Here is a 15,889-nt window from a genome sequence, read left to right on the forward strand (position 1 = left end):
GAAACGGAATTAATGCGGTTAAGAAGTGAAATTGCAAAGTTTTCTGCTCCGTGAAGCGTTTAGCGCCTGCAGGGAGACCCGGAGTGCTGCACCTTCAGCTGTTCTGTATGCAGTAGGACTTCCTGTGGTCTCCTTGATCATCCGTAGTTTTTATTTTATTAGCTCAGGTCATGCTCTGCGTGTCAGGTGGGCCCCCTGAAGTATTGCTAAGATATTGATTACTGATTTTTGGGGTGGCACAACGGTGCAGAGTTTAGCAGTGCTGTACCTGTGCATTCAGATTGTGTACAGGTTATTATGGGGTGCTGCCTGTGTACACTTTGCATGTTCTGCCCCTCGTGTTCTTATTGGCTTTTCCCTCAGGTATCTCCTAAAGTGCGAGTCGGACTGACTGGCCCAGAGTGGAGGTCTCCCAAGTGGGTCCTGCAATGGTATGGCCATCCTCTCCCTTGGCTTGCTGCTGCCAGGATAAGGCTCCACCCCCCAGTGACCCCACCCTGATTGCCAGGACATGTCATTATTGATTTTTTTTCCCTTTATCTCTACAGAGGCCGGTGTCCCCCCAAACACCCCCTGCCCACCACCACCACCTCCTCCAGGCTTCAGATCCTCTTTAGATGTTTTGCAGAAACTCTCTCTTTGCCACACTGGGTGGCTTTTTGGTTCAATTGCAGGGAGCAGAGTGGCATACCTGAGACAGTGATATACTAGTGCCAAGTCAGGACTGGGGCACAGATCCAGACTAAGCTGAACTAACCTACAGCAGGGTGTGTTGTGGGCGAGGCAGCCGGGTGGGCGTTCTGCAGACCCTGATGTTTCCTTAATATTTTGGTGTAGGATTCCCAGGTCCCTCAGCAGCCTGGTAGTGGATGTTGCTATAAAACCTTGACAGCCAACCTCGCTGGCTTTTAATGTTGTATCACAACTGGCCACGCAACATGGCGCATAGTTGTATCAGTGGTGACCTCCCAGGGCAGGGCACCGTCAACTTTATTAGAGCAGGCTGTGTGCAGAGAGCTGGACCGCGGTACCAATGTCGCTGTACTGGCTGCCTTTGCATGTCGTCCTGCCAGAATTGGCTTCATCTCCCTAAATTGAATGGACTGAAGGTTGACCGCCGCCTTTAAATGAAATTGACCCATCCATGGCTGCCTGGGAGGACTTCACCAGCCTTTGTGCTTTTCCTGCCCTGATGTAACGACACCCGTCTCTCTGTTCTTTCTTACAGGTGATGAGCAGTCGCTTCCAGCCGTATGACACCATAGTGACCGACGCCATACTAAGCCTCGATGAAGACACTGTGCTGTCCACCACTGAGGTCAGTCCTGGATTAGCACTTCTATATACCTGTACATATGTATAAAGTGAGAAGACGTCCAGCGTCTGTGCCCCTGCTCAGGTGTAATGTTGGCCAGCGATGTCCACAAGAGGGCAGGAATGTCCTGTGAATAAAGACAGTAAACCACATGGCCTACGCCTGTGCGTCATGCTGTCCAAAACAGGGCCGAAATGTCTGACGCAGAAAGACGACAAGAAGCACAAAGAAAAGTGAATGTAAAGGCTGGCGTGTCCGATGAAAGATAAAAAGGTATATCAGGTGACCCGGGGCTCGTAAATACATGGCGTGATTGAATAAGACAGACTTGCCCGTTTTCATAAGCGAGTGCAGCGCTGTAATCCACTGGAGCTCCTCTTCTGGCACTTTCCACAGCGGGTATCTGCCTCAAGTGGGTCACTCCAGAGGCGGTCCGGTTGTGTTCGGTGCCGCCTCACACGTACTCTTCCTTTGAAAATGTCACATTTGACGGTGCTGTAGTATCTTTCCCTTTTGCTGTACGACTCTGCTACTTGTAGTTATCTCGGCACAGCAGCATTTACAGCAGTGATTTGTGCTGAACATCAAATGGCTTCAAGCGTCTCACGGTGATAACATCTGGGGCTGCGTTTTGTGCAGATTGAGCGATTTGTTTTTGATTTGTTTTTCACTCGCGTCCAGACACACAGATAAACAGTCGTTCTGGAAATGGCCAAATTGTGTTCAGGGATGTCTGGAGTTTGTAAATGCATTGAGATGCAACTCAAAATTCAAATTTGCTCCCTTTAACAATGCCTTCCCTGTAAATATAGGTGTCCAAAAATGAATACGTTCTGCATGTACACAATATATAATGTCTCTGGCTATATAGAGTGTATATAATATACATATATATCTTATATATAAATGTCTACGCGTGGAACTGTGCGTGTCTGTCTGTCTGTCTGACCCAGAGGTGCAAGGCTGCAGCATGAAGCTCAAAGAAAGCGACTCCGTCGCCAAGTGAAACCGCAGAGAAACTCGCTTAGCCGCTGATAAACAAGAAAGGAGAGCACGTCGGCAAAACGGAACCTCTGAGGAGAGAGAAACTCGCTTAGCCGCTGATGGACAACAACATCAACGACAACATTTATTTATATCGCACATCTTCGTATAAAAGATGTAGTGAGGAGGCGAGCACGTCGGCAAAACAAAACCGCTAATACACGACGATGTGACTGACTGATTGAATTGCCAGAATCCAGCACAGCCTACACATATAGATATCGATATACAGGGCGTCCTTTCTATTGGATTCTTTCTATCACATAGACTTACAAAGTTACAACTCTTTTAAATTGCACACAGACTTTATGGACACCCTGTATATATATGTGTGTATGTATGTATGTGTATATATATGGCACGGTGGCGCAGTGGATACCGCTGCTGCCTCGCAGTTAGGGGACGCGAGTTTGCTTCCCGGGTCCTCCCTGCGTGGAGTTTGCATGTTCTCCCCGTGTCTGCATGGGTTTCCTCCCACAGTCCAAAGACATGCCGGTCTTAGGTCAATAGGTCCTGTGGTTACAACAGTAGTGTATGTGTGTGTATATATAAATAATGTAATTTAGATAAGCAGGTTTAGGAGATGGCTGGAATTTCTATAAATAGATTAAGAACTCTGTATGGGTGAGCCCCACACCCTTGACGTGGCTACACAAACACAGAGTCGTCCCTGGTTCAAGTAGGTTTTTCTTTTTTTTTTAGTTTAGTTTTGAAGGCTGCACCATCATAGCATTCTTCACACGCACTAATGCACCCATCTTTAATGTCTTCCTTCAGACCGTCCCAGGTGAGTTTTTTGTCCTCCTGTTCTCCCAAATCTGAGGTGAGGTGGATCCTTTTATGCCGGACTCGGGATTACTTCTGTTGTCTCAAAACTACACCAAGGAAGACTTTTAGGTCAGGGGGGACCTCATTGGAAAAGTGAAGCCCATTCTCAGCAGCTCCCTCCGGTGGCACCCACAGGACCCAGCAGGGCTACCCAGTAGGACTACAATTCCCAGGTTGCCCTGCAGGGTTGAGTCAGCACATGGGGTTCATATCCATGAGCAAGTGACTGCAACTGAAATTGACTGCAATTCTGCTTCTCATGCTGGAGGTCACCTTGGATAAAGACATCAGTCAAATGATATATAGAAATAGCGTGTGTGTACAGCGTATAGAAATCAGTGTGGACATATCCTAGAGGTATCACGTACAGACAGCACTGTACTGTATGCACTGTCCATGGACACCATATAGACTGTACTGTATGTACTGTAGACGCCGCGCACAGCCACGTCTATACCCTTACTCTGTGTGTGTGTGTGTGTGAACGTCCTCCCATATGCTGAATCAGGAAACAATTCCTCCTACAAGACAAGCGAAGGTGTGGTGCCTTCCTCTCTTGACGATCCTCCTCCTTATTAAAGGAACACTCGGAATTAATTCAAGTGCTGTGAAATGGTTTTGTTTCAAGCGGATCCCTCATTAACCCAGCTAGGAATGTATCCCATTACTTGGGCGTCGTGTTTGCGGCAGCCGTTACTTCTGCATGGATACCACACAGGATGAGAAATGAGGCCGACTTGAATAATGAAGATAAACAATCATCAGGACATTGTCAGGCGTTTCCAAGTCAATTGCTTTTAGCTTGGATTAGCATGCAGAAAATCTCTGATTACTGTACGCTGGTGCATGTAATTGGATCAGATATGTAATTAAAGTTTGGGGACACTACAGCCTAGTCAGGTTCGGCTTTTATTTTTATTCATTTCTTTAATTTCTTGTTTACTAAGGAGCCCCTGATATTCTGTTGACGCCATGTGTGTTTGTGGCCTGCGTTGCCACCCTAAAGTACAGTAGATCGTGTAACCGGAAAAACACAGACACGCTAAATCAGGTAGACATATAAAATGTCTAAACTAAATACAACAGCAGTACACTTCCGCCATATTGTAAACGAATAACACCGCAAAAATCAGTAACACCTTAGAATGTTAACATTCGTTATCAAACAATTTACACTCCGACAAAATGGCATCTGAGTGACGGCGCACACCATGCAGTAGTCAATAGGAGCTGACGAGTCACGATGTGATGTCCAGTCATGACAAATATAATGCAGTGATGCACAGAGCTGATGATGTTTGCTTTAACACGTACGAAATCATGAACTGATGTACACAAGTAATTGTAGTTTAAAAATTATGTTAAAAGAATTACTGCTTGGGACGAAACAAAGCTGAGATTCTGCAGTCAAAAACAGAAAAGGACCAGAAAATGAGATAAGAGTGGCTGCCCGGTGACGATTCGGTTCCCTCTTCCCATTTGGGAGCCTCTTGAAGCCGACACCGTTGGGAATGTAACTGGATGAGCTGAGCAATGAGGACGAATCACACGTGGAGCAAGGGGACGATGTAAGTGTCCGGTGCTTTTATTAACAAAAAAACAAAACACATCAAGAGTGTCCAAATACATAGTGCAGTTCTCCATAGTTCAATAAATATATAATCCATAAAAGCCACAAGTGAGAAGTGGAGGTTAAAATCCATAATAAATAAAACCGGCTGGAAGCAGCTCCTTTTCTAACACCTGGTGCTTCCTTCCTTCAAACTGGCGGCCCCCCTGCATTTCCCAATGGGCTTTGCGACGGCTGACCTTCCCCCAGTCCGGTGGCATTCCGTCCCCCGGCTACGTACAACTGTCTCACTGGACCAAGACTCGGGAACCCCAACGCGCCAGGGTGCTCACGCTGAGGCTCGGCCTCCCTGACTCCCGCGTCGAGCCGTCGGCCTTTTTGGTCGCCAGTCCAGCTCCTTGAAGTCGCCACTACTTCCACCTTCCTCCTCAATTGTCGGTCACACACACCTTCCGGGGCTTTACTCTCATTGAGCCTGCACTCCCCCTCGCTCCCGCACTGGCACCTCCTAACCTCTTCTCTCTCTCGCACTCGAGCGTCCATTTTAAATGGGAGCGTGGCACCAATTACAGACACAATTCACATTAACAGAAGAATCCAAAATGAACAAAAAAGACAGAGTTTGAAAGCCAGCCCTGAAAAGTACAACTCCTCTCACTTCATTGTCAGAGCATCGGTCACTAAGTGCAAATCGAGACACGCCCACCCACCAGTCGACGGCGGTCATGAATGTCGGCTTTTTCAACGCAAGAATCTGCACGAGGAAAGAGTTAAAACTAATGAACTAACAGCCAAGCTGGAGCCGCCGCTTCCCAACTTCAAGGTGTGCGTGGCAGAGCCGAGACATTTCTTGTCTTGACATCTCCGGTGATTAACTACAGTTTGTTTTTTCCCAGCCTCTTAGCTGTAGACGTTGGAATAAAATACATTAAAAATCCAAATAAATTATTCATTCAGGCTCCGTGTTCCTAATCTTCACGTTACAGAAGCTGCTCGCGGTAAAATGTTTACAAACGGCGAGCAGCACAGTGTACCCGCAGGTCCGCTACGGCACCCATTGGCCCGCTTTGCAGTGTGGTGACCTCCTGTGTTCACTTCAAAGTGCGGCGAGAACACGTCTCCGTCCTCCCTCGTGTTGGAAGTGAGCTCAGTTCTCTGTAACCCAACCGCACGCTTGTGTCCAAAATTGGAGGACATTTTGCCCCTTTGTGTTTTTTTTTTTTGGTCCTGTGAAGCCACTAGGAGGCGCCATTGGCTGCCAGACCCCCAGACACAGCCATTCTGACTCCAATCCGGGTTCGAAGGATGTTTTCATTTTTAAGAAAATTACCTCTGAACGGGATTCTCCATGATCACCGCAATTCCTTCACTCCTCCCAGGCGAGCTTTGTCCTTCTCCTCTTCCTCTGTTTTGACTCCAAATACCTGGACAACATGGTGGGCTAAACCATAGTCTCCAGAAAGCATTTTGGGGTCCGACAGAGCCATCCTAGGTCAGTTCGTTCTCTTTCCAACAGGTCCTCCTGGCGGTACCCATGGAACCCAACAGGGCACCCCAATGGATCCTGCGGGTATCCCAAGTAGGGTTCACCAATGGTGATGCTGCCAACCAGTGTACTTAGGAACGACACACACATGTCTCCCACTGCCCCTCACTTCTTTTGACCTTCCGACTGGGAAACGGAATGCCAACCATCCCAGTTGGGATATCAGTCCCTTCCTGTTTAGGGTCACCAACTAACTTGACGTGTCCATCTTTGAGACGTTCTAGCTCAGCGTTTCTTGACAGGTTTTGTTTTTTTTTTTTCCCTTGTGGACCAATCGTGCCCTTCTTTAGTGTCTTTGAGATCCAGTCTATGGCGACTATTAGATTAGAGTATTGTCATCCACAGTCAGCGGGGGGTTTGCTGTTTTGGAGAATAGCGACAGACCAGGACTGGGGGTTTGGAGTGGCCATTTCTGTCCCCCTTGGAGAATAGGCACCGACTTCCTGGCAGAGTCTTGTCAATTATCTTAAACAACCTGTGGCAACCCATCGTGAGACGCTTCACAAGCCACACGTGACCCGCTACCATTAAATACGACGGCGAGTCGGGACCCTTAGATTAAGAAACTGTTCTAATGGCGTCCAGTATCAAAGGTACCGTATAAATCGTACTGGCGATGTCCACCTGCACCGCCATGTCTGATGAACTCCCTTGTGTGATGATCCACTCGCTGCTGTCTCAACTCCCTTGTCAAGACTGTCAGACTCATCCGCCCCTGGGGCTTCTAAGGCCGATACGTGAGGGGCTTTACAATAAATAAACGACAAAGATTAATTTAATTGACCACCTCCAAGCAGCAGATGTAATCAGCGCCAGCTCATTTGGAGCGAGATGAAAGCGGCCTGCTGCCCTGATAATCTCCAGCAGCCTCGTCGCGATAAGAGAGGTGGCGTTTATTTGTCCTTAAAATGTCACCACTCGACTCTCGAGGCGAGCCTCAACACAGGCCTTAGACTTGGCGACAATGCCACCGCGGACATTTCGGATAAAGCGATTTGTGTTCAGCATTTATAAGATACGACGACTGAAGGGCATTTCAAGTTTGTTTGTGACGAGTCGTCTTAAAGTCACTTGAGTTATGTGAAGTAGCGACATGTCCCACAAGTGCACGAGTGATTTGAGACAAAAAATGAGACTTGGCCAGTCATCTCCGGGCAATGCTTCACAGACTTGCTATTGTCGTGGGTTTTATGAGACTTGACAAGTCCATTTCTTAGGGTGGTCTTCTCCCGCACACACACACGCACACTTCTATATCATAGGCAATGACCCGTGTGATGCCACATTGTGTATAGGAGTGATGGCAAATGCCTGTCGTTCTTAGTGCTGCTGAGGCTGCTGCCCCTGGAATCCGGACTCGGATGAGTAGAGGAAAATGAGTGAATGAAAGAAAGAGGGGAGGATGTTACGTTAACTGAACACAAAGTGAAGTTGTGGTACTGTTAGATTTCAAGATTTGATGAACCCACGTTAGAAAATGACAAGAAAGCCTTGAGAGCTCAGAATTCTACTTCTGTTCACATCTGCTGCCCATTTGACCTGAGCAGGGACAGCTGGGAATGTTCTGTTTTTTATGGAGAATTGGTAACGTCTGATTTCATTGACTGGAAGTGAGCTCTCGACTGTTGTGGTCTGTTTTGCAGGTGGACTTTGCATTTACGGTGTGGCAGAGCTTCCCTGAGAGGATCGTGGGTTACCCTGCTCGCAGCCACTTCTGGGACAGCAATAAGGAGAGGTGGGGCTACACCTCCAAATGGACGAACGACTATTCGATGGTGTTGACTGGAGCTGCTATATACCACAGGTAACTAACTAGGCGAGGAGCTCAGGGGTTCCGTTTATGAGACCTGATGAGCATAAGTAACAAGGGCTAATAACTGCGTTCGTCGGGGATACGCTCCTGATGTTTCTAGTAAAAGAAAGAGTCGGACATTTCTAAATCGGGAAACGCACAAGAAGAGGATTAAATAAAGAACAGCCTATCCAAGCCCTATTGGCACACCCTTCACATTCTGTTGGTCCTGAAGCTACGCCACCGCGAGTCACGAAGGAAAAAACACGAAAAGGTCTGTGATGAACGTGACTACTCTGTTCTCCATGCTGTGTTCCCTTCCACAGTCTTAAGGGACCCTTGAGTATGAATGGGCTCAGAACAAACTGAGAGATTCCAAGGGAAATGCACTGCAAGTGGGAAAATTGGGAAGCCATCCCTAAAATATCGGGACCAAAGGATTGTGAATGGAGTAGAGTAGGTCTCACTCTGTTTTGTAGGAGAACGTCAAGTCTGGAGGTAAGCTGGCGAAAGGCTCACTGTTGGGAGGAACAGAACAGAGAAACTCAAAAGGAAACACGCATGGCGCTTTGGAGTAGGGAATGTTGGGAAGCCACCCCTAAAGTATCGGGGTCAAAGGACCGTGAAGGCCGGGCCAATAGGACTTTTGTCATTTTTGGTCTCTTATTTTGTTCTCTGTATAAGCCTCCTTGCCAGTAGCATTGGTTGGTAAGCTGGTTAAAAGCTCAGTGCTGGGCAGAAGAGACACAGAAACAGGAAATGAAATATAAGTGGCACTCGGGAGGAGGGAAAGTGGAGAAGCCGTCCCTGAAAAATCAGATGATAGGACCGTGATGTGCAGGCCAATAGGTCTTGCTCTGTTTTGTCTGTTATTTTGGTCAAGGGGCCAAGAGTTGGGAGATAAAGTGATTGAGGACACCGTACTGGGCAGAGCGGAGCAGTCAGAGAGATAAGAAGTGAAACACAAGTGGTCCTTCGGAGGAAAGAAAGTGACAAAGCTGTCCCTGAAGAATTAGGGCGAAGGGCGGGCCAATAGGTCTTGCTGTCTTTTATCTGTCATCTTGTTCTCCATACAAGTGTCACGACTCAAAGCTCCTCCAGCTTCTGGCAGGGAGGCAAGCTGGAGAAACAGCTCACTCTTAGGAGGAATAGAAAGGTGAGGAGAAATATGAAAGGAAACGTAAGGGAGAAAGGAGGGAAAGTGGGAATGTGGCCCTAAGAAATGGTGACGAAAAGACTGTGAATGGCGGCGGGCCAACAGGTCTTGTTTTGGTCTGTCTTTTCTTTCTGTCAAACTCTGGCTCTGCCAACCTGGTATCCTTTCCAAACCCACCACACACTACATAAACATTCAACGGGGTTATTTGTCATTTGAATGTATGTATTTGTCTACATTGTGATATTGTTCCATTGCGCCCTTTGCAGCATGTTCTTCTCAGTATCGTCTCTAATTGATTAGTTAGCTGTATTGTATGTGATAATGTGGACTGTGCCCGTTGGCCCGGGTGGAGTCACGATGATCCCTGAGGGCCACGGCTCAGACGTGACACACAGCCGGTGAAGGAGCTTACTGCTTCATTAAAGCTTTCTTTCTTTCTTTCTTTCTCTCTCTTTCTCTCTTTCCCTCCCTCCTTGCTGCGTAATTCATTGAATTCAGAGATCTCGTCTTGCTCTTTGTTTTAAACTGTTGTCATGGGAGACATGAAGCGCACAAATAAAATGTGCTTTTTATCGTTAAATTTATACCCCATCAGTGTTCATTTGCCTCCCTTTTGTTGGCTTCATTTCCTATCTTTAATGCTCACTTAATTAACGTAAAATATTCTCGTAATAGTTTTACCAGTTAATTCTTTTCATTTCCAATCGATCTCGACGCCGTTAAGCCCGCTCGCACAAACACACATCACTTTTCCTTGGCATCTCTTCAGGAGACAGCCTTTTCTCCGGATGTCAGTTGCCTGGCAACCCCGTTCCTTTGGGATGCTGGACTTTGTTGATTACCACTGCAAGCGTTTAGAGCCGCGTTCACACCGAGGTTTGTTTCCAACTGTCTTGGCTCTCTTGGCTTGGCTGCAAAAGACAGCAGAGAAGAAAGATGGGGGCCCGTCGCGTGGTTTATGATGGAGGAGGACTGATGGACTCGGCTGGCGTCGGCTGTCACTTCCAAAGTTCATTTCTTTCTGCAGGTTTAACGGTGTGGTGCCTCCCGTCACATGTGCCTTTGTGTGCAGCAAGCGGGTAGGAGGCTTTCCATAGTTTCATGGGATGTGATCTCCCATGTCATCCTTCCTGTAGTTTAATGGTGCCAGTCACCAGGCAGTGCCCCTCAATACAGAATATTTATAGGAGGCTTTCTATGCAGTTGTGAGCTGTGCTGGCTCAACTGGATTCAGGTTGTAAGGACCACCAGCTTGGCCAGTTCAGGGGGAGTGCCAGTCAGCAGGCAGTGCCCCCCTGTACTGCACACCTTCAGGCGATTTGCCCACAGATATGGCCGCTTTGTGGGCACTGCTGACTCGCATGGATTCAGGTTGCAGTGACTGCCGGCCCGGCCTCTTCAGCTGGGAGTGCCAATCCTTCTTGATGCTTAATGGTGGCAGTCACCATGCAAGGCCCCTCGAGATGTGTATCTTTGCCCGCAGCATATTTATAGGTGCCTTTCTACCGAATGGACCTCTTTATGAGCTTTGCTGATTTATAATGACACCAGATGGATTCAGATTGTGATGGCTGTAATTTTTCATATCGTGGGTCTTTTCAGATAAATGCCATCCTTCTTGTAGTTTAATGGTGGCAGTCACCCTGCAGTGCCCATCAATACAGTTGTCTTTACATATCACAAAGCTTTAGGTGACGTACACAGATACGACCACTTTAAGGGCAGCGTTAACTCGCCCAGATTCAGATTGTAAGGACTGCCAGCTTGGCCATATCGGGAGGGCGCCGTCCTTCTTGATGTGTAATGGTGGCAGTCACCAATGCGGTGGCCCCTTTGACGTGTAGCTTTGCCTAAAGAATATTTCCACAGGTGGGGAGGCTTCATGGGAAACCTGACTGATTTGGATGAACCCTTACCCTTTCAGAAAAAAAATGGCGCCAGTCCGAATGCATCACCTCATGACACGTGTCTTGCCCCAGACTGCCCACTTTGTGAGCGTTACTGATTTATAAAGACGCCAAGTTGATTCAGGTTTGCTTTTCATATCTCAGTGCTTTCTGGTAGTTGCTGTCCTCCTTGTAGTTTATTGGTGGTCGTCACCATGCAGTGCCCCTTCTATAGATGGGGCCGCTTTATGGGCAGTGCTGACTACCATGGATTCAGCTTGGTGGTCCTGCCTGAAGGCTGACGGGGTCCATCACAGTGCGGTGCCCCTCTATATGGCGTACCTGTACAAAACTTTACACAGACAGAGCAGTTTTATGGGAAGCAACTGATTTACACTGCAGCTTTTGGGGGATTGGCATCCTTCTGAAAGTTTGATGGTGGCGTGGTGGTCACAATGTCATGCCCGTCAGTATATGTGCTGATTTAAGCATTTTTGATTTCGGTCCCATTGTTCCTGTAATAATATTGATGAGGACGTCTCCTTTTCTCTGCAGATATTATCACTACTTGTACACAAATTACCTACCTGTGAGTCTGAAGAACATGGTGGACCAACTCGCCAACTGTGAGGACATTCTGATGAACTTCCTGGTGTCTGCTGTCACAAAACTGCCTCCAATCAAAGTCACACAAAAGAAGCAGTACAAGGAAACCATGATGGGACAGGTACAGTAACTGGGGGGTGGCTTTGGTGACAAGGTGGGCGCAGGGTTGGCATCCTTTGTGTTTGAATTACAGTAGTCGGTTACATTCATTGAAAGGAAAATTGCACAGTAAACTGAAAATGTCCGTGTATGCTGCCCTACCATTAATGATTTGAACGTCTGAACTAAATAAAGTGAGCAGCCATCTTCTTCACCTTCTGCTGGCACTTTTCGTTAGCACTCCATGCGAGTGTCGTGGACAGTCTGTGACCCGCCACAACAAAGTCAATCAATTTATGGGGGCGGAGCTTCCTGTGGGTGTGACAGCTGACAACCAATGAGTACTCAGCCAGAAGTGCAATGCATACCAACGGCCCTGCAAGAAGAAAAGCAGACGCCACACAAAGAGAAGAGCGGCTCGTCTGTCTGATGTCTCACGTTTGACAGAATGGAGACGGGAGGACGCTGGGCCGAGATGGCCGCTCAGCTCCCCTCACCACACTAACTGGCCGTTGAAATGCAGAGAACTCGTGGACGCTGAGCAGTCCGTCATCTTCTGTGACCCCTCGAGGCGACGAGATCCAGCAACTGTAAAGTGTCTGATATCGCCATGATGAGCGGCTGGGACTGCCTGAGATAGGCAGTGAGATAGGAAAGGCACTATATAACAGAGGGGCCTGTTTATTGGGGGTCATTGTTCCGTGTGCAGGGCTCAGTGAAATTCTTACTTGCATGCGCTAATCGACACGCCACACGTCTCTGAGAGAGCAGAACTCCATTACGGCCCCCGAATCCCCGTTACTGCCGCTTATAAACGACGTCAGGTGTTGGTGAGTAAATGGTCCTCTTAAGGTCTCTTACAGCCCGCTACCGAGCCAGACTCTCCGACCGACTTTCAGCTTGAATGAAATCCCAGCAGCTCATCCTTTGCGTTGTCTAAGCGTGGAAGAGTAGAAGGCCTGGCTGTGAGGTGCAAGCAGAACGGATGGAGTCGGCCTTCATAAAAACCGCAGCCTTAAGAAGAGCCCGTCGCCAGCTTCTCACTTGGCGTCGTCCTATTTGTAAATCGCTTTGTTTCGCTCTGCCAATGGCGGGCTGAACGCACGTTTCCAGCAGGGCCGAGGCCGCGTTTGGAGACTGAAGTGGGATGCGGTCGTTAATCTTTCAAGCCGCGCCAGCTTTATGAGCACACTGCGTGCTGGGATACGCCGAGGCTCGCAGAACCCTGTAAAGGTCATTCATGACCGTGAATATTTATTTACGGAGAGGAAGGCACAACTTGGGCTGTAAATGCGATTGATTTTTGCCACCTTGCACGTCCTAAACTGAAATTTTCTTCTCTCTCTTAATATTTTAATTAAAGCACTGAAACTCAAAATTAATTTTTTCCTTTTATGTTAAACCAAAATCTTAAGAAAAAGAAAATCTGCCCTTTCCTCAAGTAGATCTTTAAATCCCCACATTTAAATATTTTGTAGGGCTCAATAAGAGCTGTACGTTTTTCGGGGTTGGTACGTCCCAGATTGGTGATTTCAGTCCCTCCGGTGCTCGTATTTACCAAGCATCCCAGAATGTCCCACCTCAGAGTAGCATGAGAAGCAGTAAAAAAAATCATCTTCACGCAGTCCGAGCCAGGAGTCGCAGGAATGACGTCACCCCTCCTGATGACGTGTTCTAATTCTAAGGCTTCACCATGAGGAGGATGATGATGATGATATTTAATGTAGTAGAAGGAGAACATATGTTGCACCAAGATGCACGTAATTGCTGTCACGTCTCAACAGCATCAAGAATAATACGGTAACAAAAACCGAGACGCTCACCGAGTGAGAGTTACGCACGACAGCGGGCACATCTATTTAAGGAGGAGTCATCCACAGCTTGGCACAAATGGCCAACGGCCACTGATTTTGATCAAATTTGCCTTAGCAGATTGGCGTGCCGAATGCCCGGCTCTTACAAATTTTTCTAATGTTCTGGTAACAATTTTGTGTTTTCCGTGCACGTTTGAAGAGAAGAGAATGTTTATTTATTTACTAGGGGGTTCGCTTCACTCGCCAACCCCAAACCCGGCCTGTGCTTCGCTCACCAGCCACTTCGGCTGCTCGCTTTGTGAAGAGGGGGTCTGAATGCACCCCTAGGAGATGTGGCCGCTCCTCCGAGACCCCCTTTTAAACGGCGCTACAATGGCAAACCAATACCGTTGTATTTTACCTCCTCTTTGCTCGATCAGCTGCTGCCGTGCCACGTAATCTGCATCTCGTGCGGCGCTTCGAACATTTAAAAGCCTGTACAGCAGCTGTCCTGGTCATCTACTCTTTGTCTTTTATTTCCAGCCCCAGGCCTGGTTAAATCTCTCGGTACAAAGTCTCGTCTCGCGGGAGGCGAGTTCTTGATATTTTACTTTATAATTTAAAAACAGAATAAGAATCTGAAAATCTAACAACATCACATTAAAGTTCGATAAATTTTGAACAGAATGATACCAAACACAATATGTAGGTTTTCAAATAAGCCTGATTTAAAGCGTGACATAAAAAGTCACATAAAATTGTCGCACTTTGAGGCTTAGGATTTCGCATCTAGAGATTAGATGTAATTATTTCTTTTTTTAACAAGCTGCAATTCTTCCACTTCTCTTCCACATAATAAAATTTACCGCTAAAGTCGCAGCTTTCTGTGTGACAGTCAATGTCGATTTTTATTTTTTTTTTTCTCCTGCCAGTAGCCATTTTCCATTTTTCGTGATTGTTTTCATAACGTTGGTTTCGATGAGCAGCAAGTTTTTTACGACGGCCTCCTTTCATTTTCCGACAATAAGACAACAGAGGAGGACTTGGCGAGCTGCTCTGCCAATTCATTAAATCCAATTTGGTGGCCAAGTCAACAGTCGGCGTTGTTTGAGCGAGCGCCTGTTTTGGGGGTTTACCTTGTCGCCAAATTGATCAAACGTCGAGGCAGCCGTCGATGCTCTCTTTGACGCCCGTGTCTCCGGCAGACATTGGAGAGCTTTAAAGTGTAATTGACTTCAACAGAATTGCATGAGCCTTTCAGTGGCGGCCGTCTCGCCGCTGCATTTGAATTTCACAGTAATTGCACCAATTAAATCAAACCATTTTCTTCTTGTCGGCCTCTGCTATAATTCATGTTACGCGGCCTGCAACCGAGTTGAAATTGCGAGTTGGGTTTTTTTTTCTTTCTTCGTGTAGTTTAACTGGCATGGAATGGGCAAGTCAGGTCATTTGGTCCAAAATATGATGGCGTTTGTGAGCGAGACCGACGGTGACGGACACGACAGCTGAAGTAGCTGCGTCCTCTGTAATTGAAGAAACGCTCGACTTTGTTCAGCAGGAAGCCTCCTCGCTGTTGTTTACACCCCCAGGGCAAAAATGTTGAATTCTTGTTCAACAAGAAAAAGTATTCCATTGTAAGAGGAACATCTAAATACCAGAGTGACCCTGCGTTAGGACATCGCGGGTTGGATGATGGATGACTGACAGTAGAGAAGGCCTGTCGAGCGACGCCGATTTGGCACACGTCCTTCACGTTTTCAGACTTGACGTCCCAATCGGGGACAGTAGACGTGTTTCCTTGCACCCTTTTCTTATATTTTTTTCCATTGCGTACACACGAGAGGGTGGAATGTCGGCACCTGACCTTAACGATCGCGTGACGCACCCCTCGTTGTTAATGCCAGGCTTGGTGACTTTAGCGTTTCCCTGACACACACATTTGATAGTTGCCACGTTGTGAACCGAGCTTGGTTTGGGGTTGGGTTGGGGGTCTGCCATCTTACTTGTGTTTGTGATTATTTTACCCTTTTGTCACACAGCTACTGTCGCACCGCACAACTGAATTCTCCGGGTGTATCACCGCAGCTCAGTCGTATCGTGCGTCACTTTGCGTGTCTGATGACCACTTCACACCACTCCCATCAAGCAGTGCGTCACTTTCAGGTTGTTCTCAAGCTGCCTTTACGTCTTTTCGCTTATCGTTGTGTTTTTTTGGTGGAGGCTCCGCCCTGCTTATGAATATTAATGAGTT

The 15,889-nt window shown here is 47.4% G+C and overlaps 1 protein-coding gene across 1 annotated transcript in view; it reads left to right on the top strand.

The window, feature by feature from the left end:
- ext1b (exostosin glycosyltransferase 1b) overlaps positions 1-15,889 on the top strand; it is a 189,070-nt gene that overhangs the window by 169,477 nt on the left and 3,704 nt on the right. Inside the window, exons 8-10 of the mRNA XM_039738774.1 lie at positions 1,229-1,318; positions 7,947-8,107; positions 11,696-11,867. Coding sequence (XP_039594708.1) covers positions 1,229-1,318; positions 7,947-8,107; positions 11,696-11,867 — 423 coding nt within the window. The remainder of the gene's footprint in view (positions 1-1,228; positions 1,319-7,946; positions 8,108-11,695; positions 11,868-15,889) is intronic.

Source organism: Polypterus senegalus, chromosome 16 (assembly GCF_016835505.1).
Source record: "Polypterus senegalus isolate Bchr_013 chromosome 16, ASM1683550v1, whole genome shotgun sequence".
NCBI classification, from domain to species: Eukaryota; Metazoa; Chordata; class Cladistia; order Polypteriformes; family Polypteridae; genus Polypterus; species Polypterus senegalus.